The sequence below is a fragment of the Symphalangus syndactylus genome, chromosome 7 (genome assembly GCF_028878055.3).
Source record: "Symphalangus syndactylus isolate Jambi chromosome 7, NHGRI_mSymSyn1-v2.1_pri, whole genome shotgun sequence".
Classification (NCBI taxonomy): domain Eukaryota; kingdom Metazoa; phylum Chordata; class Mammalia; order Primates; family Hylobatidae; genus Symphalangus; species Symphalangus syndactylus.
Window position 1 is genome coordinate 71,648,493 of NC_072429.2, and position 18,339 is coordinate 71,666,831.

General features: G+C 40.0%; 1 protein-coding gene and 1 pseudogene across 1 annotated transcript in view; both read right to left on the bottom strand.

Annotated features, from left to right (window-relative positions):
• Positions 1-18,339, bottom strand: part of C7H8orf89 (chromosome 7 C8orf89 homolog) — a 45,395-nt gene extending 27,056 nt beyond the window's left edge. The window contains exons 1-2 of the mRNA XM_055284793.2: positions 18,322-18,339; positions 18,089-18,225 (exon numbers count right to left, since the gene is read on the bottom strand). Of these exons, the coding sequence (XP_055140768.1) occupies positions 18,089-18,225; positions 18,322-18,339 (155 nt within the window). The remainder of the gene's footprint in view (positions 1-18,088; positions 18,226-18,321) is intronic.
• LOC129486503 (peroxiredoxin-like 2A) lies at positions 10,527-11,559 on the bottom strand (annotated as a pseudogene).

Genomic DNA, 18,339 nt, shown 5'->3' on the forward strand with positions numbered 1-18,339 from the left:
AACTCCCAAAGTCCTAAACATGAATTGGAAGTATCATTATACTGGCTTTTATTTAAAATAACCATGAAAAAATGTTTCCTAGCACTGTCCACTGGACAGCAGGGGCCCAGAAACAATCACCAAACCAAGAGCATTAAAAACCCCTAATAACCAGGCTGTGATCTCATTCCTGAAAAAAAAAAAACTAGGGCCCCTGGAAAAAGTAGCTGATTCCAGGTCTGTGGTAGGAAATATACAAAATGAACGTGTAATAACTTGTCATTTCGGAAGTCTAGGAATCTATCAAAGACAACTGCAATCATGGCAGTCACCAATTTAATGAGGCGCCAACTGACCAAAGATACGACTATAAACATTAATAAGAATATTAACTTTAATGGATTAAAATATGTTAAGCATGTAGAATACATAAATGTGTAAATATACAGTAATCCCCCCTTATCCCTGGGGAATACAGCTCAAGACTTCCAGTGTGTGGCTGAAACTGTGGATAGTACTGAACCCTATATATACTATGTTTTTTCCTATATATACATACCTATGATAATTTATAAATTAGGCACAGTAAGAGATTAATCACAATAGCTAATAATAAAATAGAGCAATTATAACAATGTACTATAATAAAAGTTATGTGAATGTGCCCTTTCTCTTTCTCTCAAAATATTTTATTGTATGTAATATTTTCTGACCTCAGTTGATGATAGATAACTAAAACCAGAAACTGAAGATGAGGGGGAACTGCTGTACAGCACTTAAAAACAAAACAACAACAAAAACAAATGAAAACTTTACTCATCTTTGGAGGATACTAAAGAATCAACTTAATTTGAAACCCAATACATATCAGGAAATAACCAAGCGTTTATTCAAATAAATGATGATAGGAAAGTTTCTCACAGTATCTCAACTAATAAATGAAGGAATTAGAGTATTATTATAAAATATTACCATTTTGCAAACCTTAATAAGTGGAGCTTGGCAATTATGAGGGTTAATGTTTTGTTTCAGCTTGATTAGGCTACATAGTACCTAGTTATCTAATTAAACACTAATCTAGGTGTTGCTGGAACAGTATTTTGTAGATGTAGTTACCATCTACCGTCAGTCGACTTTAAGTAAAGGAGATTTTCCTCAATAATCTGAGTGGGCTTTATCTAATTAGTTGAAAGTCCCTAGAGAAAAACTGATGTTTCCTTGAGGAAGGAAATTCTACCTCAACACTGCAGTACTAACTCCTGCCGAAGATGTGTCTCTGGCAGAACACCACCATCCATATAGTATTCTTGCCAGAAAAAAAATCAAACCCAACTCTGATGAAGCCTTTAGATCTAACTCCTGATTTTAGAGGACTAGAGAGACAAAACAACATATTATATGGCATCGCGGAGATACAATCAGCAAAATCAGACTGCAGTTTTGACTTGAGACAAATAAACTGTTTCTTTCCACAAATAAATTACAATTAATCAGCCAATCATCAGTAGAGGGGGAAGGGATAATCTATAGATTAAAAGAGATTTAAGAAACATAGCAGGCTGGGCATGGTGCCTCATGCCTGTAATCCCAGCACTTTGGGAGGCCGAGGCAGGCAGATCACGAGGTCGGGAGTTTGAGACCAGCCTGGCCAACATGGTGAGACCCCATCTCTACTAAAGATAAAAAAAATTAGCCAGGCATGGTGGCATGCACCTGTAATCCCAGCTACTTAGGAGGCTGGGGCAGGAGAACTGCTTGAACCTGGGAGGCAGAGGTTGCAGTGAACCAAGACTGTGCTATTGCACTCCAGCCTGGGTGACAGGGTGAGACTCTGTCTCAAAAAAAAAAAAAAAAAAGAAAGAAACATAGCAAACAATTGCAGTGTATGAACTTTGCATGAATTGCTTTTTAAAAGATACTCTATGAGACAATCAGGGTAATCTGAGCACTGACAGGATATCTGATAACATTAAAGAATTATGATTAATTTTTTAAGATGTCATAATGGCTTGTGTTTTCAAAAGAACTCTCATCTTTCCAGATATATATGGAAATATTTATGGATAAAATGATGCAATGTTTGTGATTTGCTTCCATATAATGGGCGTGGGAAAGAGAGGGTAGTGGTGACAGTATGGGTAAAACCACATCAGCCATGAGTTGCTAATTGTTGCAATGAGTGACTGGAACATTGGGCCTTATTATATAACTCTTTCTACTTTGGGATGTTCTGAGCATATTCCACAATTGAAAAACAAAACAAAACAGCTTGAGCTCCTGCCTACAGGAAGAAGGAACAGGAGAGACATTCTCTTTCCCTTTAAGGTCACTTTCCAGAAGTCATACAGAGTTTTGATTATATGCTGTTGATTAGAACTTAGCCATGTGGTCACACCAAGCTGCAAAACAAGGTGGAAAATGTAGACTTTATTGTGGGGATCGAGCATCCAGCAAAAATGTCAGGAATCTTTTTACTGAAAAAAAAGAAGGAACAGGTAGTGTGAGAAAACTTTAGCAATCCCTGTTACACTGGCTAGGGCAAAATCTCTATTTAAAAATTAGTCTAAACATGTCATTCCCTCCCTTTATGTCTCATAATATAATACGGGGAATACTTAATAATGGTCATGTCGAATTTGAGGAAAAGTGATTACGAGTATAACAGATATTTTGTTGTTATGCCACAATCTCCCTAAAAAACTGACAGTAAGTTTTTGCTCTCCTAAAATGAAACGATGAAAACCTCTCGGTTAACCACTACTGTCATAAATCACATTGAAACAATAGTCTCTGCTCTAATACAGAATTTTTCCAAACCTAATACAATATAAAACTTTGAACATTCATTACAGTCTGATCTGCACTGGGTGAGAAGCAATGGCAGATGCACAATGTTCTTTTCCATTAGCAGAACCACCAACCGTTACAGGGATGCTGGGCTGCCTCAGGATAAATTCATCCACCCAGCAAACCTTCAAAGCACTTAATATATGCAGGTAGCTTTAAGCAATCATGTATTGTATTCAGCATTCCTGCAGGCTGTGCACTAAGATACTACTGTCTGCCTCCTCCAATAATGCAAAACAAACCCAGCTCCTTAGGGGCTCCCATGACATAATAACTCAATATAGTATGTAAACAGAGTAAGCTTCAAAAAGCTGTAGCTTTCACTGTTATTTTAAAAATCAGCACTACTCAGCACTTGACACATATTGTTGTAAAAGCAGAATTCTTAAACAAAAATTTTAAAATGTATTAAAAGGTGACCTCAACATAGAGATCTGATTATATTTATCTATATTTTTGAAGATATTAAGAAGGTAAGGGGTTCCTATTTATGGAGATTAAACTCACTGAAGCAACACTAGCATGTTAATGGAAAGTTGTTCCTGTTAATATAAGAACCTTCATTAAAAACTTACAGTAGCAAGAAAATCTTCTATTACTTAGTGAAAGAGAATAGAATCATTGAGTGAAATGAAAAACAACAAAGTTTTTTTTTCAAATCTTCATTTTTAAAACCTCAGTCATTATAATAAAAATGTATTTTGTGCAAGATTTCTGGAATTAGAATTGCCCATGCACCCCCATCCCAATACCAAACGTCTAAAAATAAGCAAGGAGATAAGTGAAAGTCATTGAAAATTTAATAGCGTACTAACCAGTTTTTCAAAGTCAGGTCTACATATCTGTATAAAAAGAATATCTAAATCCTGTCTGAATTGAGATCCTTACTTGAAAATTAACAGAATAGTTCAGCAGAAATCACTGATTAAGAGACCTAATCCCCTAATTTTTTAGTTAAACAAACTGGGATTTGGGGAGGTTAAATGGTTTGCATCAAATGTTATACAACAGAAAACAAAACAAAACAAAAACTATTACTTTTATCAAATTATCTTTCAGGAAGGAGGGGAGATGGCCGAAGGAACACAACTAAAGAAGAAATATTAAAATGAAGCTCTAACAAAACTTAAAAAATAGTCCAGACGTGGTGGCTTACACCTGTAATCCCAGAACTTTGGGAGGCCAGGGCGGGCAGATCACTGGAGCCCAGGAGTTCGAGCCCAGCCTGGGAAACACAGGGAGATCTGGTCTCTAATCTTATAAATAAATAAATAAATAAATAAATAAATAAATAAATAAATAAATAAAAATTAACAAAATAAGCAGCATTCAGAAAAATTAGGAAAAACACTTGCAAAGTGCTTATCTGAACAAAAATATTTCCCACTTCCAAAATCTGAAAGCAATTAATTTGCTTATTTGTGTCTAAATATTCAACTTATAGGAAAAGTTACATTTAAGCTTTCCTTAAATAAAGTTCTGTGAAATAAAACTTCACAGCCTGTGAATCAATAAATGAACTGACGAATGAATGTAGATGCAACGGTGAGTGATATATACATCCCCATCCATGCCACCTCAAAGCCCTTTGCAATCCCCAATTCCTGCCACCCCTTCCTGGATAGGGCAGCCATTTATTTTCATGTCAACCTGTCTATGCCTCAGTCTCCCAATCTTGGGAACCAGCACAGAGTCATTGCTAGTTCTGCCTTACAGAGTAATTGTGAAGTTTAAAGGTAACTTAAGGAAAACACCTGCTGTGGCTTGAATATGGTTTGTTTCCTCCCCAAATCTCATGTTGACTTTTACCCCCAGTGTGGTGGTGTCGGGAGGTGAGGCCTAGTGGGAGGCGTTTGGGTCATGGGAGTGGATCTCTCATGAATGGCTGGGTGCCTCTTCTCCTGGCAGTGAGTGAGTTCTCACTCTTATGAGACTGGATTGGCTCTGGGGAAATGGATTACATCTCAGGAGAGGGAGTTGTGATAAAGCCAGGATGCCCCTTGGGTTAGGTCCCTCTTTGCACGTGCCCACTTCCCCTTAGACTTTCTCTGCCATTTTTTGATGCAACACAAAAGCCCTTGCCAGAAGCCAACCAGATGCCAGAGCCACACTTCTTGTGCAGCTTGCAGAAACATGAGTGAAATAAACCACTTTCCTTTATAAATTACCCAGCCTCAGGTATTCTTTTATAGCAACACATACTAAGACAGCACCTAACTAAATGCCTAGTGTATTAGTCCATTTTCATGCTGCTGATAAAGACATACCTGAGACTGTGCAATTTACAAAAGAAAGAGGATTATTGGGCTTACAATTTCATGTGGCTGGAGAGGCCTAACAATCATGGCGGAAGGTGAAAGGCACATCTCATATGGTGGCAGCAAGAGAGAGAATGAGAATCAAGTGAAACAGCTTTCCCCTTATCAAACCATGAGACCTCGTGAGACTTATTTACAACCATGAGAACAGCATGGGGGAAACCACCCCCATGATTCAAGTATCTCCCACCAGGTCCCTCCCACAACATGTGGAAATTATGGGAGAACAATTCAAGATGAGCTCTGGATGGGGACACAGAGCCAAACCATATAACCTAGTACACTGCTTTAATTCTCAAGTAAGAATCTTCATTTCAGACCACAGTAAGGGATCCTTCTTATGCACAGAAACAAATGACAGCTGCAATTATTATCATAATCATCATGATTATTATTATAGGCCAATAATCAACTAATGGCTGGAGTAGGGGAGGTATAGCTTGACTCAGTGCCTCTTCCTCTTTCCTTTCAGGGTGAAACTACAAACTTAGATCTCTACCTTTTCCCCCTTTACCACTGGCAATTCAATTAATTCCTAATGAGAGAAGTATATCTTTCTTGCAGATTAAGAAACATTTTCTAAGTTCCTTTTTCCTTTCTCCTTTCTCCCACCTTTGACCAGTTAACTCAGGAAAATTGTCCATTTCTATGCCCATTTGTGAAAGGACCTAATCAGGGCTTAATATACTTATTATTGTAATCATAATAAAATTAAAACATCTAACATTCCTTGAATACTCACCATACCAAGCACCATGACATGTACATTATATCAGCCCACTTAATTCTTTTTTTAATATATATATATTTTGATTATACTTTAAGTTCTAGGGTACATGTGCACAACGTGCGGGTTCATTACATATGTATGAATGTGCCATGTTGGTGTGCTGCACCCATTAACTCGTCATTTACATTAGGTATATCTCCTAATGCTATCCCTCCCCACTCCCCCCACCCCACGATAGGCCCCGGTGTGTGATGTTCCCCTTCCTGTGTCCAAGTGTTCTCATTGTTCAATTCCCACCTATGAGTGAGAACATGCGGTGTTTGGTTTTTTGTCCTTGTGATAGTTTGCTGAGAATGATGGTTTCCAGCTTCATCCACGTCCCTACAAAGGACATGAATTCATCATTTTTTATGGCTGCTTAATTCTTGTAAAGTGTTAATATTGAGCCTACCTTGGAGGATGGCACTATTATTATTATCATCTCTATTTTACATTGAGAAACCTGGGGTTTAGATAACAAAATCCCATAGCTACTAATTGTTTGAAATGGAAATCTAACTCAGGCCATCTTCCCTACTGCAAAGACGATGCCCTTAATCTCTCTCCTATAATGCCAAGGAAAAAGGCAAGTAAAATCAGAGAAATTAGGAGCCTCAAAAGTTCTCAGAATTTTGTTCAAAACTTCTGATGGCAGCGGCAACCGGTCTGGAGTGGTCACTGCCATGATGCCAGTTGCAGTGGGGGAGGTGCAGCCAGGGCTGCATGCTCCATGGAGCCAGTGGGAGCCAGGAACAGGCAGAAGCCATGCCCCTTTCTGAGTCGGCGGGGCAGAAGCCCCATGTTCCTGGGCACGGCTGCAGCCACCCAGCCATGGCTGCAGACCTGGGCATCCCTGCACTCTCAGGGCCCCGGAAACCACTTGCCCCTTTAGGCTTGAAAGTGCTTGCTTCCCCTGCCTGGCCTCTCCCAGCTCCCAGTGCCCACTCTGCTTTTAGAGCAAAGTTATGGCCGAGCCCGGGCACTGTCACAACCTGGCTGGGCGTGTGCTCACTCAGGGTGGCACTAATATGCCAGCCGCCTGCCACCTTGGCCCTCTCCAGACTGTGGTCACTGATGAGCACAGGAGGGAGGCCGAGGTGGGGCTGAGGGCAGCTCAGTTTGGCCCTGCAGGAACTCCTCTGCATGAATAGCCTGGGCGCCATGGGCACCATGGATGGCAGGTTGATGGCGGCAAGAGTCAGGCTCCTAGGTGAAAAGAGGCGGTCCCCAGTGCAGCCTGAAGCCTGGGGCCCAGGCTGTCAGTTCCACGTGAAGTCTGCGCTCAGAGTGAGAACTTGTGGTGCTTTTTTGTTGGTGATGCCAGTTTTTTTTTTTTTCTGAAAGATACTTCAAACTTCAACATTTAAATGGGAGATTGATACATAAGGTGGTCTTCTTAATATCCAACTGTTTATCTTGCTTAACCTTAGTAACTATATGGAATGTATTCTAATTATTTTATTTCTTAGTTAAGTATATTTTGTGACTCTTAAAACTACTAAATAGAACTAAGAAATACCATTAAAAGGTCAAAATGTTATATTTTGTAATGATATATCATCCAAATTATGCTTTTCTGAAACGTTCATCTAATTTTTTTTTACCACCTTGAGATAACTGTTAACTATTTTCTTTTTTATATTATGTTGCTTGTCAAAAGGACTTTTTTTGGATGGGGGGAGAGAGGTGCTTACCTGACACTATAATATTATTTGGTATGCAGCAGACCATATTTCATCTTTTTTTTTTTTTTTTGAGTTGGAATCGCTTTGTCGCCCAGGCTGGAGTGCAGTGGCGCGATCTCGGCTCACTGTAAGCTCCGCCTCTGGGGTTCACGCCCTTCTCGTGACTCAGCCTCCCGAGTAGCTGGGACTACAGGCACCCGCCACCACGCCCGGCTAATTTTTTGTATTTTTAGTAGACATGGGGTTTCACCGTGTTAGCCAGGATGGTCTCAATCTCCTGAACTTGTGATCCGCCCACCTCGGCCTCCCAAAGTGCTGGGATTACAGGCGTGAGCCACCGTGCCTGGCCATTTCATCTTTTTTAGGTTATCTTTTGTTTGTTTTAAAAAATGCATTGGTACAGAGAGAAATGTAGCACTTTTTTCCCTATAACCCTAATATTATGCTAAATATATGCTAATATTTGCTTAAATATTAGCAAAATTTAAGAATTTGCATGTTTGCTTCCTATGTTTTTAAGGGAAAGACAGCAAATATTTTTCCATCCCCCTATCATGCTCCTTTTCCAGAGGCAACCACTCTCATAAATTTGGTGTGAATCCTTGAAGTCTGCTTTTATACTTTAACTGCAGGTAGGTATAGGAGAAAAGATACTGAGTTGTCTGATATTTTATTAGTTTTACATAAATAAGTTACATATATCTTCTGCAACTCTTTTTCACTTGAGATTGAGTCATTGAGATTGAGTCACATGAGACTGAGATTGAGTGTACATATAGATTTAGTTTATTCATTTTAGCTGCTGTCTACATCATATCAATTATATGAATATGTAATTATCCATCTTCCTACAGGTGGTCAGGTGAATTGTTTAGAATTTTCTAATATTACAAACAATATGACAGTTAATGTCTTTGTATATGACTCCTAATACACATGTGTTTCTGCAGGGCAATATACCTAAAATTGGATTCACTGGTTTGTAAGATGTGCAGATATTTAACTTTACTTACTACTAATAGATTATTCACCATGTACTAATCTTAATTTATACTGAATAAGTGGTTATCTCTACCTGTATTCCTGTAATTTTTGTTTACCCACATTCTTATGTACACTTGTACTAGTTCTTTTTTTTTTTTCTTTTCTTTTTTTTGAGACAGAGTCTTGCTGTCACCCAGCCTGGAATGCAGTGGCTTGATCTCAGGTCACTGCAACCTCTGGCTTCCAGGTTCAAGCAATTCTCCTGTCTCAGCCTCCCGAGTAGCTGGAATTACAGACATGCCCCACCACACCTGGCTAATATTTTGTATTTTTAGTACAGACAGGTTTTCACCATGTTGGCCAGGCTGGTCTCAAACTCCTGACCTCAAGTGATCAACCCACCTCAGCCTCCCAAGTGTTGGAATTACGGACATGAGCCACTGTACCCTGCCAATTAAGCTATTTTAATTTTTGCTAATCTTTGGATGTTTATTGGTACCTTGTTAATTTTTATTTCCCTAAAAGTGTTTATTTGCCACTTAGGTTTCCTCTTCTGTGAAATGCCTATTTCTATGCTTTGCCCATTTTTGTACAGGGTTTTGCTTTATTCTTATTTGTAGTGCTTTATATTTGTGAGTACTAATTCTTTATATGTTAATATGTTGCAAATATCTCTCCCACTATTAGTTTATTTTTAACCTGTTTATATCTTTTAGTTTATCAGAAACTTTCAATTTTGATATAGTCAAATTTGTCTATTTCTTTTTCTATAATATCATATTGAAGAAATCCTCTTTCCTACTCTAAGACAAAAAGATAAAGCCAAGATCCCCTAATATTTGAGTCTCATTTTGATACTGTTTCTCTGATCTTATTAACTACCCCTGAGACAATATCACATTGCCTTAATTTCTAAAAATTATGTATGCATTTATGTGTGAACATAAGCTTATTTTTGTTTGGTTTTTGTTGCTCCCTTGTTTTATGAAGCTTCCTGAGAAAGCGTTCATAGGAAGTAAAATTTTTTATGGTAAATATATTTTTATTATTAGTTGTATCAGAAAAGCTTGTACATACAGGTGATTTCTGATGCTTTTTTTTTTTTTTTTTTGAGACGGAGTCTTTCTCTGTCACCCAGACTGGGGTGCAGTGGTGCAATCTCAGCTCACTGCAACCTCCACCTCCCAGGTTCAAGCGATTCTCCTGCCTCAGCCTCCCAAGTAGCTGGGATCACAGGTGCATGCCACCACGCCCTGCTAATTTTTTGTATTTTTAGTAGAGACGGGGTTTCACCATGTTGGCCAGCCTATTCTTGAACGCCTGACCTCAGGCGATCCACCCGCCTCCCAGAGTGCTGAGATTACAGGAGTGAGCCACCACACCCAGCCTTCTGATACTTTTATTAAAGCCAGAGAAGGTTATTTATTCTAGAGAAACAAATCTCTGAGGTTAAAATGGAAGACAATGAAACAAGATGTTTCACTTTATAATTTACCTTTGTCAAACTATCCCAGAGCATGTCAATTCTATTATGAAATTATTACTTTGACATTATATAACAAATTATTAGTAGAAAACACACAAGCCAAAAAACCTTAAATTCTGTAATCTTCAAGTCAACCATCAACTTTTCTTAGACTTTTGAAGACCTGAAAAGAAAAATAATTTCAAACAACAGCACCCAAACACCATATACATTTGTAATGAGGCACAGCAGTCAATTTTTTTTTTTTTTTTTTTGAGAGGGAGTCTCAGTCATCCAGGCTGGAGTGCAGTGGCGTAATCTTGGCTCACTGCAACCTCCACCTCCCAGGTTCAAGTGATTCTCCTGCCTCAGCCTCCTGAATAGCTGGGACTACAGGTGCACGCCACACCATGCCCCGGCTGATTTTTGTATTTTTAGTAGAGGCAGAGTTTTGCCATGTAACCCAGGCTTGTCCAGAACTCCTGACCTCAAGTGACCTGCCCACCTTGGCCTCCCAAAGTGCTGGGATTACAGGCATGAGCCACCGCGCCCATCCCGGCAGTCAATTTTAAGCCTCAAATCTTCCAGGTTTTAGCTTAGTAATCCTCATTAGTTTTTTAGATTTTTGTCAGTTGGGGCTATTTTGCCTTACTGGGCCTAAACAGAATATTAAAATACATTAATAATCCATACTGAGAATAGAGTATAAATGGGTTTCTCACTCCTTAGGGACACAAGTGGAAGCAACACATCCAATGAACGCAGATGAATGCCCCTGGTTATCCCTGAGCTGGGCAGTTTCACACGATCATTTTTTCTCTGAGGCGAAAGTCTGTGGTTTGATCATCTTAGCAGCTTCCAGAACCAGACAAAGTAGGTTTACTTTGTCTCCAAATTCTTTTCCTTGGTGCGTGAGAAGAATCCCCTGGTTTCCTGATGCCACCACGAAAACTTCCCTGAGGATGAAGCCGCCTCCTTCCAGGTTTCCAGAGAAGCCTCCATTCTAGGCTCAGAAGAAGTACCACACTCCCAGACAGATAAATCCCATAAACATCATCTTCTGCCTTTGTGGACCATAGAACTTTTTCTTTTCATCCAGGAAGATTTCTCTTTTAAAATAAGGCTGGAAATCCTTCACTTCAGTCCTGATGTGCTCCTTTACCACTGCACAGAAGGGGACACCCAGCTCATCCAACATGGGTTTCAGGGAGGAGGGATCCACAGCTTCCTCTCAACAGAGGAAACAGCCTGGCCTCCGCACAGCCATAATCACAGATCCATTTTTTTTTTTTTTTTTTTTTCCCATAGCTCCTTTGCTTTCAAAGTCCTTGGTTCCTTCTCCAGCATTTTCAGGTCTATATCCTCCAGGTACTCCAGTGCCGCTTTCTGGGGCTTAGACAGAAACATGTCTGTGTTGGCCAGCAGCAATGCCAAGGCAGCAGTCCCCAGGGCTCCTGCACCAATGGACCACATGCCCATGGTGAGGAAACTTGGGTCCTGGAGGAAAGACATTTCTGCCTCAGTCTCCAACTCTCAGCTCTGCTCCTTGGGGTGTGTGTCTGCCTGGTTCTGGCCCAGCCCTACTCTCAAATGCCAGATTCAGAAACCTCTGAATAGATGCTTACAAAAAGTGCCAGAATACGATGTATAATTCTTTCTCATTTCTAAAACAATGATTACCCCCTAAAACGTTATTTGTACACAAAATGGAGAGTTTTCTGATGAATGAGTATGGTAAGGAGTCAGGGCTTGCAGTCAGAATCCCAATTCTCACTCTCCAAGGCTGAACCTAAGCAGGAGCATTCAAGACTATTCAAGCTGACTCCTTCACAATGCTTTTCAAAATAAATCCTCATTATTTTCTTTTTAAAAACCACCACAAGTGCCTCCCTTCTGCTAGCCTTCTCCTACCCTGATGCTCAGGTGCTGAGGGGCCAAACCACCTGGCCCCAAGGGTCCCAGGGGTAGGCCCCTGAAAGTAAAACTTTTTAAGATCCTGTGTGTCTGAAAATTTTCTATGTTTTACCCCCATACTTATTGATAACTTGGGAGGAGAACAGGATCTCAGATTATAAATTGTTTTTCCAAGAATGTTGAAAGGACTATTCCATAGTCTACATGTTTTCTTATTGTTGAGAAGCCCAATACTGTTCTGATTCCAACTTCCAAATTTTGTTGATACTATCTCTATTATTCTCTAAGTTCTTATAAATCCATGCTATTAAAAAGTTTTTTAAACCCTTTCCTATCATTTCAATAGAATTTTAGAAGGAAGTGAGTTAATGAGTGTGTTCAGTGACTATCTTTAACTATAGTCATTTTAGTGATCCGTAACTCCCCCTACTTTCTATACTGAGAGTCTCAACCCAAGCATCTTAGATAGGACAACTCTTTTTTTCATTCTTTTTTTCCCCCTTTTTAATTCTCATTTTAGCTACCCTGTTAATTAAAAGGACAATTCTTTGTTGTACCAAACTGTCCTAAGTATTACAGGACATTTTCCCAGTCCTTCTGCTCTTCTTCATATGGTCTTGTTCTTGTCTTATGGTTTCCATTCCTTCACCTTCTTGAATATGAAAACTTTAAATTTTTTTCTATGCCATTCTATTTAGTTTTAGGGTACAAATCTCCCGTTTGCAGCATCTGTGAAGTCTGCTTCCTTGCAGTTAATTTCCTTACATATTCTGTAATCTTTACAAACTCATCTGTAGAGAGATCGATATCTACAGAAGTTAAGGATTCCTTGAATTACGGGAACTTTGCTATACAGAGAGGTTTTCCATTGATCATTGCCTGGCCCTGGGTGTCAGAGATACCAGACCAGCTAAAATGTCAATTTCTTGGACTACAGTCGTGACCATGTAGTAATATGAATTCAGACCCCAGACTTGAGCTAGTATGGACTATTAATCTCTAATCTCTAGCAGCTGACTCTTTTCTTACCATAGCTCAAGTAGATGGCAAGCTTCCTTCTATCCTCCTCAGGTCAATAAGGTGATGTTTTTCTAGTTATCATCTTAGGGTCAAAGGGTCCTTGTGGTAGATTTTATTTTTCAAAGATAGGTGTACTAATGCATATGCAGTCCCACATGCTCTTTCTTCACTGTGATGTTCCTCCTCTCCTCCACCAAGAGGTGAGATCTGTTTCTTTCCCTGAAACCAACTTCCTCAGCCAAACAAAAAACAGCAGAAACCACACTATGTGATTTCCAAAGCTAGGTCATAAAAGTGATATGACTTCCACTTGGAATATATATATTTTAAGATATATATATCTTAAAATCAAAAAATAAAAGAAAAATAATCCTACTGAGAGTGCATTTATTAAAGACCAGGCAACTTATTGCAGAGAAAACACAGTCAATAAAAAATTCATTCTCTCTAGTACTCACATAAAAGGCAGAAAATAAAATGAGCTACTTTCACCAATCAAAATGGCAGGGATTTTTTTCTTTACTATTAATAGAGTAAGATGGAGTGCAAGGAATAAGGTTTCAGTGGGAGTATATATTGGTGTAATATTTCCAGCGAATAATCTAGTAATATACATGTCCTTATAACTGTATATATTTTTGACCCAGCAATTCTACTTCTGGGAATTTATCCTAAAGAAATAATCACTGGCCAGGTGTGGTGGCTCACACCTGTCATCCTAGCATTTTAGAAGGCAGAGACAGAAGAATCTCTTGAGCCCAGGAGTTTGAGACAAGCCTAGGCAATATAGTGAGACCCTGTCCCCACAAAAAGAAAAAGAAATAATCATTGATACATGAATATCAATTCCTGTATTTCTTATAATAGAAAAGAGAATGAAAATAACTCAAATGTCAAACAGCAGGTGGCAAAATAATCTTTAATTTTAGGGTTTGAACCAAAATAATTACCAAGTGAACATAAAGAAAGATGAGTTATAGATTCATTGAGAAAGATATTTATTTATTCATGTCATGCATTGTGCTAGGAGTTGTAATACAACAATGATTAAAAATAAAGCATACAGTCTATGGGAGGGAGTGGGGAGGAGTAATTAGTTCATTATGATAAAGCTACTTTCAAATTCTATGGCACAACAGAACTTTTGCTGACCTTAACCAGACTGGAGAAGTAGGAGGGTTTTTTTTTTTTGCTTTTTGAGCAAGTGATGTTCAAGCTAAGTCCCAAAGGTTTTCACAAGTAGAAATTAACTGTGGGAGAGAAGGTTGTTTGTCCACTAAAATCTTGGCTCCTCCTCCAGAGAACAGCATTTGTTCTAGGAAGTGGCTGCCTCCTTGTGACTGGAATGTGAGCGAACGTAATATGTAACACTGCAAAAAGCTTCTAAGAAGCTAAGCAAGTATGCTTTCTTCATACTTTCTCCTTGCCTTTCTGCTGACTGGATTTAGACAAGAGTGAAGTGCTGACGAATGGCAGAGTCTGGGTCCTTCTACCAAGTGAAAGCAAGCCGCTTTCTGACCAGGGACGCTTACCCTGAAATTGTTATGTGAGCAAGAAATAACTTTTCTATGTTAAATCAAGAAAATGTTGGGATCTGTTTGTCACTACAGCTAGCAATAGGCTAATACGTGTGACTTTTTAATTCTCAAATAATGTAGTAACTAACTTAAATATATTCATTAAGCATGTACGATATACACATAAATGTGTCACATGCACAAAAAACACAAAAATAACTAAAGAGAGATTCTGCCTGCACAGAATTTCCAGTCCAGAAGAAAAAACAGTAGCCACTTATACAACTATAATACAAAGCGGTGTGTATAAATTAAATCCTTAGGAGATATATAAAGTAGTAGAAGAGTTAAAAGGAGGGAGATATTACTTTCAGGGGGAGATTAAAAAAAGACTTTAAAGAAATTAGAAAATGGCATTTAAATAAGATTTAAACAGCAGAAATATAGGTAGAGGCATTCCAGGAAAAGATATAGATGGGAAAGATGTCACAGGGGATGTAATGTAAGTACTCTGGATTGCCTGGAGGGAGGGGTTCAGATAAAGGCAGTGTGAGAAATAATGAAATGATAAATTGGATGAGATTACAGACAAATCTGAATGCTGGACAAAGTGGTCTATATTTTCTTGAGTAACATGGAACCACAGAACAGACATATGGTATATATTCTGAACAGAGGTATGGTTTCTATTCACAGCTATGCTTTAGAAAAATTAATATGGCAGAGACTGGAGCCCAACAGAGAAATTACAAGGCAATCATAATAGTCCAGAGTATTTAGAGTGGTCACAGTGAGAATGCAAGATTGATTATTGAATTTGGGAGATTCGGCAGAGAGAAAGGAGACAAAGCTGACTGAGGCTGGGAATTGAGGTGACTGAGAGAATTATGGAACCATGAATTAAATTCAAAGAGGACATGCTAGTCTGGAGGTGGAGGGCAACAAGGAGTTCTGTTTTAGAAAAAAGTGGGTACAGGACATCCAATGGAGATATATTATCTGGATCTATGCAGTACGAATTGAGGTGCACAGGTTTGAAGATGCAAATGTTAAGAGTTATCTATTTATGCGTGAGAAATAAGGCCAGAGACTGTAATAAAGTTGGCAAAGGAGATTTGAGAGAAAGAAGAAAAGCCAGAGATTTCCTTAAAATATATGCAAGGCAGGAAGAAGAAAAGGCAGAGAAGGAATGGAGAGGCAGACAGTTCAGGGGAACCAGCATCATAGGAAGCATTGGACCATGTCCAATTGTGCAAGTTCCTGGAGAAGGGAAATATTAATGACATTACTGTAACAGCAAATACACAATCCAATTTAATCCTTAAGTCACCCAATGAAATACAGATTCCAGTCAATGACTGAGCAGGGATTCAGACCCTGCAAAGAACCCAGGCACTGAAGCAAAATGAACTTGGATTCTAATCTTAAATGTGCCCCTCAAGAGCTACAGAACCACAGGGTCATGAAGAAAATAATTCTGCCTCTGACTCTCATAAGGTGAGGATTACATTTTAAAATGCATGTGAAGTGTTCAGCACAGTACCTGACATGTTATAAACACTAAGTGGCAGCTATTCTCTTCTTTTAAAGAATAATACAGATTTTTCTCAATACAGTCTGTTGATAAAAAGGTCATTCAAGATTCTTGAAGGCAAGATTCTATCAAAATTTTTTAATGTGCCTATATCTGACTTAGCACTTCTGCTTCAAGGAATTCATTCTGTAGAACTGTTCCCATGTGTAAGAATGTCTATTGTGGCTGGGCATGGTGGCTCATACCTGTAATCCCAGCAGTTTGGGAGCCCAAGGCAGGCAGATCACCTGATGTCAGGAGTTCGAGACCACCCTGGCCAACATGGTGAAACCCCATCTCTATTAAAAATACAAAAAAATTACTCGAGCGTGGTGGCACACGCCTGTAATCCCAGCTACTCGGGAGGCTGAGGCAGAACTGCTTGAACCTGGAAGTGGAGGTTGCAGTGAGCCAGGACCGCGCCATGGCACTCCAGCCTGGGCAACAAGAACGAAACTGTCTTAAAAAAAAAAAAAAAAAAAGAATGTCTATTGTTGCATTGTTTGTAACAGGGAAAAATTGAAACCAATCTCAATGAGGGATGGTCACATAAACTGATACATCTGTACTATGAAATACTCAGTGTGGACCTAAGTAAACTGATATGAATGGTATTCTCCATCTTTTTTTTTTTTTGAGACGGAGTCTTACTCTGTCACTCAGGCTGGAGTGCAGTGGCACCATCTTGGCTCACTGCAACCTCCGCCTCCCGGTTTCAAGCGATTCTCCTGCCTCAGCCTCCTGAGTAGCTGGGATTACAGGCACGCGCCACCATGCCCAGTTAATTTTTGTATTTTTAGTGGAGATGGGGGTTTCACCATGTTGGTCAGGCTGGTCTCAAAACTCCTGGTCTTGTGATCTGCCCACCTCGGCCTCTTAAAGTGCTGGGATTACAGGCATGTGCCACCACACCTGGCCCTCTCCATCATAAGTGAAAAAAGATATTTCTCAAAATAATTCATGATATGATTCCATTATGACCAAAAAACAAAGGAAAAAAGAAGGAAGAATGAACACCAAATGAATTCTAACAAGGATTAAAAAGTAAAGAAAGGCATAGACCTCTCGTTTCTAACTCCATATACTTCTGTACTGTTTGAATAAGTACTAATACATTATAATGTAATTTGAAAAATGTAAGGAAGAACTTAAAAAAGGAAATGTCAGAGTATTTCTTAAGAAACACCATTGTAACAAGAGATTTTAACTTGTTAACAATGTACATAACAAGTCAATAAAGAGGAGCAAGAATTCTTGTGCTTTAGGGATTATAATACCCTAAAAGTGCTCACAAAGTTGTTTGCATTTGTCTGGAGACTCCGGTTTTTATGATGCCTATGACCCCAAAAAGGTTGTATGGGAAAATGACCAGTACAATAGAAAAGACTACCTATGTTACACAAATAATTTCTAGTACTTTTAACTCCTGGTGAGAAAAGTAACACACACACAAATTACAGGTAAATCAGAAATGGTTCAAAGTAAAATTGGCAACAGAAACAGGGTTACAACAATCTAACTGGGTTGGTCTCCCATGTCCCACTGCATGGCTGGGTGCAAGTGTGGGAGAAGGGAGACACAGGGGTAGGCAAGGTAAGAAAAGTAAACACGTCCCCCCCACTCCAGTTTAAGCCTGGGAGGGTCAATCTGTAAGGGTGTGTCCACTTAAGGGATAGATGTAAGCACTTACTTACCAGAAGTAAGGGGTGCAGAAAGAATATACAGATCCGGCAGGCAGACCCGCTTCCCTCAATCTCATGCCCCGACCCCACCTGGTAGCCTTCCTCAGGTCCTCATGCCCAGGTGTTTCTGCCAGCTCCCATCATAAAGTGCATCTAGAGCACCCTCGGAGTGACCCACGAGCCTCTCTGAGACTTAGTGTCCCCTTCGTGGGAGGGAGTGGGACTAGATGACCTCCGGACCCGACCTCCCACCCAGCCCTGACCTGGCAAGTCCCCTGGGCCTCCCGCTCCTTGGCCAGGGCTCGTCCTGAGACCGGCCAGCCGCCCGCACTCACTGTGCCCGCAGCTGCACCGAGGGGCGGGGCTTCTTTGCGATCCTGGCGGTTGCGGCCCAGGTAGGAGGCTCCGGCAGCAGGGGTGGCTGGGGCAGCGGGCACAGCGGGCAGTATGGGAGCCAGCGGAAGCCCAGTGCCTACCTGAGCCCCCCGCCCAGTCCGGCCTTGTCGCAGGGCTGGCCACGGCGGCAGGGCGGGACAGGTGATGCAGGTGGCCGCGAGCTCCCATTCACCGCTCCAGGAGCTGGCAT